General features: G+C 49.5%; 2 protein-coding genes across 2 annotated transcripts; both read left to right on the forward strand.

Moving 5' to 3' along the window:
- Window positions 1-3,317: 3,317 nt before the first annotated feature.
- FPRO_05044 (uncharacterized protein) lies at window positions 3,318-4,373 on the forward strand (the record flags this gene model as incomplete). Its single annotated transcript, XM_031230619.1, has 1 exon — window positions 3,318-4,373. The coding sequence occupies one exon, from the start codon at window positions 3,318-3,320 to the stop codon at window positions 4,371-4,373; it is 1,056 nt and encodes a 351-aa protein (XP_031080737.1).
- Window positions 4,374-9,024: 4,651 nt separating this feature from the next.
- On the forward strand, window positions 9,025-11,032 carry FPRO_05045 (pH-response transcription factor pacC/RIM101; the record flags this gene model as incomplete). The annotated part of the gene is made up of 4 exons (XM_031230620.1): window positions 9,025-9,258; window positions 9,309-9,512; window positions 9,566-9,647; window positions 9,723-11,032. 4 exons carry the CDS (start codon window positions 9,025-9,027, stop codon window positions 11,030-11,032), a joined length of 1,830 nt encoding a protein of 609 aa, XP_031080738.1.
- Window positions 11,033-12,507: the final 1,475 nt, after the last annotated feature.

A 12,507-nucleotide genomic window follows, 5' to 3' on the forward strand; every position in this document is an offset into this window, starting at 1 on the left:
CTAGAAAGGTGACGAACCTGAGTCGGTAACACTGACGGCATCGTGAGTCCAATCACAGAGAAGGACCTTGGCAACGTGACAGTAACACATCAAGGATGGCTTCCTTAGATGATGTGTTAGTACTCGAATTCCAGTACATCCGACACAACAAATTGCCTTGATTTGCAAATGGAGAAAGTACGCGAATGCATCTATGTACGAACTTGGACACAGCCATCGACATCAATACGAAGGCTCCGAGAATGGCTATGATTACGTGGGATTGGCCAAGGAACAACATGCAAATGCAGACATGGTGGGTGGGATATGGCTTTCAAGTGAATACATGAGTACTTCGGTCAAGCCGGTAAACTCGATGGTAGTGTCGTATCTTTGGAATTGATGATTAGGGTTGGTTATTCACAAATAACGCCAGTACCAGGCGCCCGCGTGGTCACAAGGGAGACGAGTCTTGATATGAAGCGATTGCACAAATGGCCAAGCCAAAGAGAGGACCGTATGAGCAATATCTCAAAAACAGTACCATGGGAACAGTCGCAGGTGTGCCCACGCCTTGGATACGATTTTAGAAACACACCCCCATCGCGATACGCATGGGATGCCACAGCTGGAACACGGGTGGCTTTGGGTTCGCCGGGAGCGTGCCTCTCTGATGCTTCTAGCCCTACACACTTACGAACAAAGAGTTTGGATCACGCAGGTACGTGTCAAATTAGGCACACAACAATATTCCCGAAATTCAAGTTTGATGCCCTGTCTCAGTCCTCCTTTTCAAAGCACCAAGGGCTCACTAACAGCAGCTGGACGAAATTAGGGCATGATAATGGAAATTTGGTCCGTTGCTGGTGCTTGTCATGACTTGATATTCCCAGTAAAGGAGGGACCCCTTACCCCTGTCGATGAATACTAACAGGGCCCGCTGATTCCGTGAGAGGGCCAAAGAAACTCATACAGAGAGTGAGTTGGACACAAAAGACTTACATGCTTTGGTTGCAGAATTATACTAAAGGGTGCCTGCATTATTCTTGCATGAGCCGGCTGGATGCAGGTATTTCCTACGATCAGCATTGCTTCCATGGGTGTCCATGCGATGCATGCCATGACGACCACGTTTCCACAAGCAAGAATTGAAAGCCATGACGCCGATGACTTTCCCCTTCAGTTGAGTCACCATTTCGATGAATCAACCGCATATTCGAGTCGATCCAGCCAAGTCGCGTCGACGGCGATGGAGGGATGGAATGTTGGCGACTATAATCTGGTGGCTGATGTTGAATCGTCAAAAGCCACAACCTTGGACGAGTGACTAACATCAATAAACTCCAACAACCTTACCCCAATCTCCTGGGCCCCGTGGCCTAAGGTGTTGGCCAAAAGGGAGCACTGTGGTGTCTCTTACACGCTAAGACTGACACCGGCTCAGTAATAGAGCTGCGACTAATTAATGAATCCCCAGACTCTACGAAAATTGGAGACAGTAGCAGAACTTGACATGACAGATACTGTACCAAGAGAGAAGCGAGCCCCATCCTGCCGAAAGACCAGAGCCAGCCGTCGCAAACACGGGGTTCTTTGCTGGGCCCTGCTTCAAGCTGGAAAAGCAGTATGACGATCGATACCGGTGCCGCTTAGTTAGACGCGCAGCCTCGGAGATTTTGAGGAGAGATGCCAAACGCCCGACTCCCTCCGTCTCAAGCCTCCAGTAACCTTTCAACATGCCGCACATGATGATATAGAATGGTGGAGTGAATTATGCCCTCGTCTCCGTGCGCCGTAAAGCCCCGAGGTCCGGAACTAGAGCAGAGCGCCGGAGCCGGGCCCGTCCTAAGTGTGACTGTATTGTTTGTCCCTGTTGCTTTTCTTTCATGATGAGAATTGATCTGTGTCATCCGGAAGCTGAGCCGACATTTGATGTTGTGCCATCCATGGTATGTAACCATGCCCTACTAAACATCCTTACAGAACCCACGAGACTGGAAAAGGGAGTCAATAGCGAAAAAAGCGCGAGCCATATCGTGGGCTCTGCGCTGAACCAAGCTGGAGCTCACTAGGGCATGAAACGGGCAATTTATTTCGTTTGGCTGGGCCGGATCGCTTCCCCGTTTGCGCTGTGGCCCGGATCCTCTCGTCTCCCTAGACTACCAGATGCTTGGGAATTAGAAGCAAATGAAAAACAGAAGAAAAAAACAATTTCACATGGACCAGCAGAAAGAAAGGAGAGTGCCACTTTTGGCAGGGAATGAAGAAAGGAAGCGTGGTAGAATCAGAGAGAAAGGGGAAAGTTTGTTGGGTTCCAGGCTTCTTCTATGGCTTTGGGTTGCATGTCTCAACCATGAGCCAGCCAGTGCAAGATTGCTAGCCAAATGTATGGACGATTGATTGTGATTGTGAGTACCTATCTAACTTGAAGGCACCTTATCCTCCCAATCAACCTTATCATCCGACACCGCAGGCACACGCCCCCTAAAATAAAGGCGCCTCCAAACAAGTTGGCCAAACATGGGGGTGCAGACGAATGGATTCAAGGTTTTAACCCGTTTGGGGGCTGTGGCCTGCGATTGCGCTGTGATTTGTCGGTATAGGGTGGTGTGCTTCTAGCACGTACAGTGCCACAAAAATGGCACCCACCAACCCGACCCCGAATGCTTAGGTTGTTTTGAGGTGAGAATTGCCTTCCAACAGGCAGAGACAGGGCACATTGACCTCGCGATAGGTGCTGAATGCACCCAACCCAGCCTACAGAAGGTGTAGGTAAGTGCAAGTGTAGCAAGTACGTACCGGCCTCACCCTCGCTGGGCAGGGCACACACGTTTGCTCATGCTCAGTCACAGTCAGTCAGTCAGTCACACACTCATATACATAACCTACTTATCTCCCTCCCCTTCCCTGGATGTTCTTTTCATCAAACACAACAACACTACCAAAAGAACCACAAGATTCGTACAAGAGTCTCTTGTCACAGTCCAGATTATCGCGCCAGCTCTGCCCTACTTAGCCATATACCAGCCATTCAGCAACAACGTCTTGCAAGCTCCCCTTACACCAAGCTTCTGAATAGGTACGTACCTTGTTCACCTTAGTCTGACGCAGTGCACCGACCCGACCGCGGTGACTCGAGAGCGAGCCGGGCTCCATTTCTCATGACCGCAACTCTTTACCGCTCCCATAGGGCAGCAGTACCTGGTTCTCCTTCTCTTCACAGAGATCGCGTCGCAAATTTTATCTCTTTCTCAAGATCAAAATCGCTGACCAAAGTTTCCCATTTTCAGACTTGCTCGTTCGGAAGCGCATACAAACAAGACCGAAACTCGGTAAACATGGCTACCATGGCAGCGGCTGCTCGTGATATCTCCCAGGCCTCCTTGAGCCGAGACAACTTAACTGCTGTAGCGGCTCGGAGTGTCCCTGCGACTGTGACACGATCTCAACAACCCCTTCCTACTCCCCCCAACTCCATCTCTCCCAACCTGCCGCCTCATGGCCTCAAGGCGCAGCTCCAGAAGGCCAAGCTTGAGCCTATTGACTCAGACCTGGACCTTCACGAGCCGTCGGATCGACAACGTTCGATCTCGCCTGGCCTCGAGGCTTCGGGCGCTATCACTGGCTCCCTCCTCGCCAAATACCACCTGCCAGAGATCCTGCTCAACCATGGTCCCTTGGCTATCAGACACATCATGGGATACCTGACCACTTCGGTACCCGGATTCTCTGGAATCCCCCCAACAAAGGCGCGGAGACTAGTCGTGGGAGCTTTGGAGGGACGAGGAGGAGAAGGAGGCGGACTGGATGGAGAGGTGGAATTTGAAAAGGTGGGATGGGGCCGATGGGATGCTCGTAAGCGAGGACAGCCTTCTCGACACCGACAAGGAACTCCTCCCTCATCCTACGGCGCCGGCATCCCCATCGGCAACATCGGCGGTAGGGGTCAGGACCGGCCCAGACTTAGCATTGCATCAAGCAACGGGGACTCGGTGCAGTATTCTCATGATGATAACGACATTTACATGATGGAGCATGAGGCCGACAAGATGTCCATGGATGGATCTGGATCCGCTTCGTGCTCCGAGGCTCCGGATGATGATGTCGTTATGAACGATGATCCTGAGGATGCGACGGATGATGAGGATTGGGCTACCATGGGGGCTGCTGCTCTTCGAGCCGAGTCTTATCCTAACCAGGCGGCAGCTCAGACGGACCATGGCTTCCGATCCTCTTCTGCATATGCAACAGGTGGACTTCGTTCGTTCTCTGCCAGCTCCGGCATGGCTCGCCCACCTCAAACACTCAACATCGACTTCTCGGCGTTGGCGGGCACCTCTGACGCACAGGAGCGGGAGGCCGTCGAGGCCCTCCTGCAGCTCGGTTCTGTATAATACCTCTCTGCATGCACGGCGTTTTTTGGGCTTTCGGTATCTCTGAAGGCGGTCGATTCGGGGCAGGGGCTGGTTGGCTTAAGGAGAGGCCGTGTCGGCCCACACTAATGACCGAGGCGGCGACCTCTGGATCGTTATTATTATCACGATGACACGGTTCTCTTAGCGTTTTTTGTTCGGGCTTTTCTCTTTCTTAATATGGGCTCGGTTTTTGGCGTCTTGGTACTCGGCGGCATCTGTTTACACGACAGGTGAATCATCGTCGGCTGTGGAAGGTCAGCATGCGGGTAATGTTCCAATACTTGGGTGCCTCCCGAAACTTTTCGGTGCCCAGAGATGGAATGTTCTAATACCCGGGTCTTATTTCTTATTATTGAGGGGACACAAGTTGTCGGGGCATTGCTTCCGTCACTTGATATTCCTGTCGCTCCATGGGGGCTGTTCCATTCTAGCCCCGAGGCGCATACTTATGCCGGGAGCTTTGGCTTCTGAGCGACACGACAACACCCTTGACGGGAAGGGCTGGTCTCCGATGTTGAGTCGTCTCCTTGGGGTATTTGTTTTACAATACCCGGTCACCCAAGTTTGGCTTTGCATCATTACCAGATCCTACCACTTCAACATTGTGTGGAGGATTATGACGACGATTATTTTATACCATTTGTGGGCAGTTGCAGCCTGGTTTTTGGGCCTCGTTTTGCAACTTTCTCGAATCTTTGTTTAATCAACTTTTATGGGCATTTGATGCGGGGAACGCATCATCATCAATAACAGATAGAGGAGGGGAAAAGGGACATAACTGGATGAACCCTTAACACAACATATAGGGATATGATATCATGGCTGGAACCAGTTGGGCTCGAACGCTACACGCTCGCCCTCGCGTCTTTTGTTTGCCGAGGGCACAAAGACTGAAAAAAGGAGTAAAATCATATTGGAGCGATGGATTAGATAGCTTCCTGATCGTTAGTATCCAAAGCCTCTTGAGCTTACCAATGGAAGTTCTGATCTTTCCTTTCCACATGGAGTGTCTGTAGCATCGCACGTGTGAATGTTGACGTTGACTTTATGAAGATGAGGGGGTTGGTCGGTCAAGGCCGATGGGGAATATGGCGTCAATCTCGAATTTGGTTGGGAATTGTATTGTGGTGTTGAGAAATAGAAGAAACAAAGCATGTGATAATTCCATCACAGAATGGCGAGATCAGAGTTTCTAGATAACAAACCCGTGTTCGGCCAGTTTGTTTGTCAACAATGATTCATACTGGAAAGGTTGAAGGCAACTATAATGAAAGAGTTTTGCGGCGGAGAGAGGTGAAGTCATTCGATCGATGGAGACAGCGGTAATCGGCAGTCACGTGGATGGTCATGTTTTTGAGTATGTTTCGTAATCACAATACTGATATTGTAATCATCTTTTCATCTGTGTGGTGTGTCGATTCACGATGAAGCAGCAAGCCGGAACATGTCTTTACTGTGCTCTTGAACTTTTCTCTTGCTAATCTGCCATGAGTGGGTAAGGCGAAGCGTGAGTATGATGAATAGTAACTCATGTAAGTGGTGTTTACTTCAGATCAGTAGTGTATGGGTTTAAAGAGTACAACACAGATCCTTCATTCTTCAAGCACAATGACAACGGAGTCGACTACTGCTCAAGCCTGTCAGACACACACCAGTAGAGGAAACAACACATTGATCTATGCCGATGCCATGAATAACGAGACAGTGGTTCAATACAGTCGACATTGCTGTTGCTTACCCTAAACAATTTCATCGTTCGCATCACGATATAAACAATTCGACCCGGAGGCCTCTTGCATTCGTTGCTACGCATGTTATGTACCTAGTGTGTATTCAGTGTATAAAGTTGAAATATTATGAGCTAATATGATTTATTAACTTGGTGGAGTTGATATCAGCCTTTGTACCAAACAACACCAAGGCTACTCACCAGTCGGACTCTTTCCCTCAATCACAAAGCAGTATCGTCACGCCAAGAAAACAACAAGCGTTAATAGCCGGCGATAGTAGTATAGACGATCACCTTACCCTATCCTGCCGCTGGCATCTTGGCTTTGACATGCGATGAGGTGATTATCAAAGCACTTCTGATCTTGGCTACAAAGCTTGAGCAGGCTTATGTTCACAAGACAAGAACGAGAAGACCTCGGACATTTCTTGGCCTGCACTGCCACCGTTTGTCGTCATCACCAAGACCTTGGCATCAAAAGGAGTGTGATGCTCAAGTTCTGGGCATTCTCTGGGCACTCTCTTGGCTTTTGCTTGGCCTGATAGTGGTGCTTGGTCTGGGGTAATGGTTCGGGGAGGAGGAGAGTGTCCCTGCGGAGGACAGAGGAGAATATACAATCTTCAGTGCGGGATTTGTTGAATGACTGTTGATGTAATCTTGATACTCGGTGGAGAGGACTAGGTGCCTATGTGAGAGCGCTTGGAAGATTGAACGATATTGACTTGACTGGATGACGATGAACGAAGGGCAAAACCTGCAAGTCTACGAGGCTGCATCATATTTCTCTGGGCATTTCACGGACGCATCTTCATCTCCGATCCCCCATTGCGGCAACGATGGTTTTAGATCCTCGGCGTTCTCATTTTCCTAGGCGAGCTTAGAGGAACAGGCTATTTCGACGGCAAATAATGGAGATACTGCTGAGCGTTATCAAACCCGTTGTTTACTATGTTACTATACTGTGCTGCAACTGGACAGATTAAGAGATTTCGGATGGGCTGAGACGTGATATCTTGTTGAAAATGCATATCGATATGGAGAATCAATATGGGGAAGCATTGACTATGCGACCCGACCCGCAAACCGGTCAGATGCCCAGGTAAAACATGATAACACGTTGCTACATAGTATGATTTGATGAATCGGAGTTGGTTTTGAACAGCCAGTCTTACACAGTAGGTAACTTATTGGCCACCACACATGCAGAGAACATGCCCTCCTTATTCTTAACCGAAGCATCATGCTGTACATATCAAAATTTAGTGCGATCGACGCAATCTGGGCCCAGAAAGGCAGGCAGTATAAACGGCAGTGAAAAGAAGCATAATCACTTCTAACCTTAGTACTAAGTTAACAAGGGGAAAACGTGTGCTTGGCTCTACATTTCTTGGCGTGCCTACATGAAAAGAGGAGAGGAGAAGGACCAAGACTACCTACTTGTCTTGGCAAGGAGATGCCAAGTGGACCTTGGCAGTCTGGGGCCAACCTTGACACGAAATGGAGAATATTGTCTTGGCTAAATGTCTCGGCGAAGAAAATAAGGACAAACAAGTCCAAGAGTGAATGGGAGAGGCTAGCTAGACGCTGGCCTTGGTGCTTGGGCAGAGCAGATGGGCGGAAAGCTTGGTTGTGTGGGAGTCTGGCTTGGCTGATGACATGAGGTTACCTACATAGGAACTGTACCTACGGATACCGGGTGAGAGAGAGAAGGGTTCACTGAGTCAGGTTAGTTGTTGATCGGATCAAGTTATGTATTTGCTAGAGTCTGGTATGTTCTGAACGCCTCGCTCCCTATTGTTAGCAGTCATCATGTATTATCAACAAAGTTGCGTGCTTTGTCTGGTGCTTTTGACTCATCTATCGGAAGAGGTCAATTTCCCACTATCCGATACCGTAACCTGCCCTGGGAATAACAGAGCCTGAACCTACTAACTACTCTTCCGGCAGATTTTGTCAAATTTAGCTGATATTAACGTTACGGAGTAGACTACGGGGGATAACAGTTCCCCGATAGACCCGGAACTCTCCATTTATAATTTTTACCGGCTTATGAACCCAATCACTCACTCACTGACTGCTTGTCCCCTGCTTAACTCCGCATGCAGCGTATGTACATATTCGTGCAACCCCAGCATTTTCAATTCTCGTACAACATTTGTCTCTTGTCGTTCGGATCTGGCCCCCGCCGAAAGACGCCCTGAGTGAGGTGAAGAGCACAAGGTGAGTGAGAGTGAAAAGGGTGTCAGGTCAGGGCCGAAATCCCAATGGCTCAGGTGACGGAACGACAAAACGCTTGACGCAGTAGGTGGCCAGCTTTGTGTGAGGCCAATATCAACAAGACCAATAGAACGACGCACATGAGGGGCAGTGCCCAGAATGCCAAGCCTTGGCGCTCTTGGCATCCTCAGTCTGCCATCAAACTGGGTGTAGCTCACGCCAAGAGCTACTCTCCACCGCTATCGCACCGGTATGGCCGACCGTGTACCCGTCAGTTGTCAGTACCTCTGGTCCTTGCCAAGACCTTTGCCAAGAGTCGCCAAGAATCCCGCCGTCTTCATCCTCTTGCCCAAGAGTTTTGGGTGAATGTAAAGGGAGCTCACTCCCCCCCGTCACTCATTTATCAAGAACGAACTCTCTTTTGAACATCTCATTCATCTGTAATCACCCGTCTATCAATCTATCAATCAATCTCCAACTTCTTTCCTGTCGACAGGTTTTGATTGAATTTAACCTGAGAGACGCCCATCGTACCCTTGTTGAACTAAAGCAAGACCCTCTACACTCTGACTAGTCTCAGTCAGTCAGTCAGTCAGTCAGTCAGTCAGTCAGTTTATACAGCATCGCCACTGAGAGCGGGCTTGATCAGATATCCCATTATTGCATTTCTCTTCTATTCCCGTCATGTCTCCTCCGGCTCCAGAGCAGAAGCCTCAGCTTCAACAACAACAGCAGGGCTCATCATCAGGAGATTCATCTTCTGGCAGCGCCAATGACTCAAAGTCTGTGACGCCTGCCCCTAGCGCCACATCTAATACATCCCAGAGCAGCACTGCTCCCTCAACATCAAGCGACGATAACCTTATCTGCCGATGGAATGCTTGCAACCAAAAGTTCCCTGCTCCCGAGGCTCTCTACGTAAGATACTGAAACATCACCAACGAGCAACAAAAACTGACCTCTTACAGGAGCATATTTGTGAGCGCCATGTTGGTCGCAAGAGCACAAACAACCTCAACTTGACTTGCCAGTGGAACTCTTGCCGAACTACCACGGTCAAGCGAGACCACATCACCTCGCACATCCGTGTCCATGTTCCTCTCAAGCCTCACAAATGTGAGTTCTGCGGCAAGTCTTTCAAGCGTCCTCAGGACTTGAAGAAGCATGTCAAGGTAAGAATCACAACCACAACCCATGTCCAAGAGTTAGCTCACATGCAAACCAGACCCATGCCGATGACTCTGTACTTGTTCGCCCATCCCAGGATCCTCAAGGTGGACTCAACTACAGGCCACAGCCTCCAAAGGGTATGTCTCATCTCGACTCTAGTCCACGGCTGTGGTCCTCCGGTTTTCCTTCCCTCGAGGCTAATCCGCCTCCAGGCCCCTCTAGCTATTATGATCACACTGGTCAGATGCGAACTAACGCAGCTGCCTTTGCTCATCAGGCAGGCCATCCTAGTGGCGGTTACTATGCTCCCCAGCCCTCTACCAACTATGGTCTCTACTTCAACCAGCCTCCCATCAACAATGCCCGTACCGAGCACCTTGGATACAGCGCTGCTGCCGGCGGTTATGACCGAAAGCGCACCTACGACATGGTTGACGATTTCTTCGGAAGCGCCAAGCGTCGACAGATCGATCCTTCGTCTTATGCCCAGATTGGCCGTTCCTTGATGCCCCTCCATGGCAACCTCTCCGTTCCCAACGGTCCTATGACTGCTACCGAGCAGTACATGCCTCAGCCTGCTCCCGCTCCGGTCCACGCTGGTCCTACTCCCAGCCAAAACCCCTTGGCTCAGCAATACTACCTCCCCATGCCCAGCGCACGAACCCAGAAGGATCTCATTCACATCGACACCATTCTTGGCCAGATGCAAGACACTATCTACGAGAATGCCAACCACGCTACTGCTGGTGTCCACATTCACCACGCTGAAAACGGCTTCAACGGTTACCGCAACACTCCTTCACCTCCTACCTCTCACAGGTCTCCTACCGGCATGCATGTCGGAGCTGACGGCTACCAGCCTGTGTCTGCCGCTAGCATGGCCTCGCCTCTGACGGCCATATCATCTACCGGCACTCCTGCCGTTACACCGCCCTCCAGCTCCATGTCATACACATCTGGTCACTCACCAAGCCCATCATCCTCTGCCATGTCTCCCCAGTCCCGCCACGGCTCGACTGCCTCAGTCATGTACCCCACTCTCCCCACAAGCCTCCCTGCTGTTAGCCAGGGCTTCGGCCACTCTGCCACAACCACTCTTGGTCCTAGCTTTGACGGCAGCGAGCGTCGCCGCTACTCCGGCGGTATGCTCCAGCGAGCTCGTGCTGGTCCTCTGCCTCTGCCTCATGAGGACACCAGTGGTGCTTCTACTCCCAAGGCTAGCGAGTCTGCTCTGTCTGTGGGCTCTCCCTCTTCGGAGTCCGATGTCAGTGATGCTACCCGTGAGCGTGAGGAGCAGTATGACCGCTGGCTCGAGAACATGCGAGTGATTGAGACTCTTCGCGAGTATGTCCGGGGACGTTTGGAGCGTAAGGAGTTCGTGGAAGACAATGAGTCCCCACGATCTAGCCACTCCGACGCTATGGATGTTGACCCAAAGAGCCCTCAAGCTCCTCCCAGAGAACTGGGTACTCCTCGTGAGGGATCCTCTCTGTACCCTATCCTTCGCATGCCTGGCGCTTAGGTCAGTCCTTGAGTCAGCTGCTGGTTTGGCTGTACGTGTACTATTATCGTCTATCATTTTTCTCTGCATCAAAGCAATGCGGAATGTTATGTTCACGCGGTCTCAATGTTGAAATGAAGTTTGAACCGTTTGGTTCTGGGACGCTCTGAATTGAGCCTCCCACAATAGCGGCTGGGAAGGGCATATTGTTTAGTTGGTGAAATGTAAGGACAGATGCAACGCAATGGACCTTCAGTTGGGATTTCTTTTTCGTTTTTCTTCTTTTGTCAGCTACTGATTGACAATCTTATAGTCAATCAATGACGGATTATGAATGACATAGGCAAAAAGGTGGCTCGGTTTTTTGAGATGAGATAGCAGGGATTATGAATTCTCGAGTACTATCAATAAGAACAACATCAAAAAGTGCTGAACAATCTTCCAAGACCATCTTGACTCTCGCATACATCACGTCTGATGTCACAGTTTGTATTGTATACGAGACATGTTACTCAATCAATTCGAAGCATTGTGATGATATCCGAAAATGACCGGCCAGCTAGACACAGATTGCGCACAAAGTACCTAATGCAAAGACACATGCACTCCACGATCAAAGAAACAATGTAGCACAAGTATTCTCCGATACGTCGTCGCCCCCATTCCAACAATAAAGTCGATCCCTGTAGCGAGTCCCGTGCTGACCCCGAGAGCTGAAGCAGCGATCTCTGTCGCAGGATATAGCCAAGGACGGCCGTGCTGTGTCGATCACTGTGAGGCTGTGAGAGGACAAACGTCACTTTGTTAGATTTGTGATTAAGAAGAGCGAACTAGTTTATGATAGATGAACGCATTATTGTTTGCGGGTGGTGTTTGTTGTTTCATGGATATAACGTGGTTATGATGCATGATAGTGTTTGTTGCATGCGGATGAGTTGGAACGATATTGGTCTTGCATTTAGCATATATAGTATTTAGCATATAACTCATTTAGCATATAAAGTGATTATTATGTGAATAGTGTTGCATCTGAGGATTCATAACATTTAGCATATATATGATGGTATTTAGCATGTAAGATAGAGCCTACCCTTTCAGTTCAAGTCAGCGCAACATGTATACATAATAATTCATCGATCAAACGGCCTTTCAAAGTTAAATATACTTACCGACTCCAGAAACAGCCTAAATCGACACGTTTTTCCCGCTTTGGCTTTGTCAAACGCGAGGCTTTGATGTCAGTCCAGGTCCTGAAACACGTCGGGAAATGAATGACGGCACTTGCATGCACAAGAAGAGAAAATACACCAAGAGGAAGAATTAGAGCACCAAAGTCAGGATGCGCCGGAGAGTCTCATGTAGATGAAGTCATGGCCGAGTACCTCAGTAGGTAGTTAGTTTCTCGTAAGTTCCCTAGGTCTTACAGGATTTTGGGCGTATAACTTAGGTACTCCTCTTTTAATCTGGTTTGAGGCTGATTCTGTGGGTGAAGGATT

This window comes from Fusarium proliferatum, assembly GCF_900067095.1.
Source record: "Fusarium proliferatum ET1 genome assembly, contig: FPRO_scaffold004, whole genome shotgun sequence".
In the NCBI taxonomy this organism is placed as follows: domain Eukaryota; kingdom Fungi; phylum Ascomycota; class Sordariomycetes; order Hypocreales; family Nectriaceae; genus Fusarium; species Fusarium proliferatum.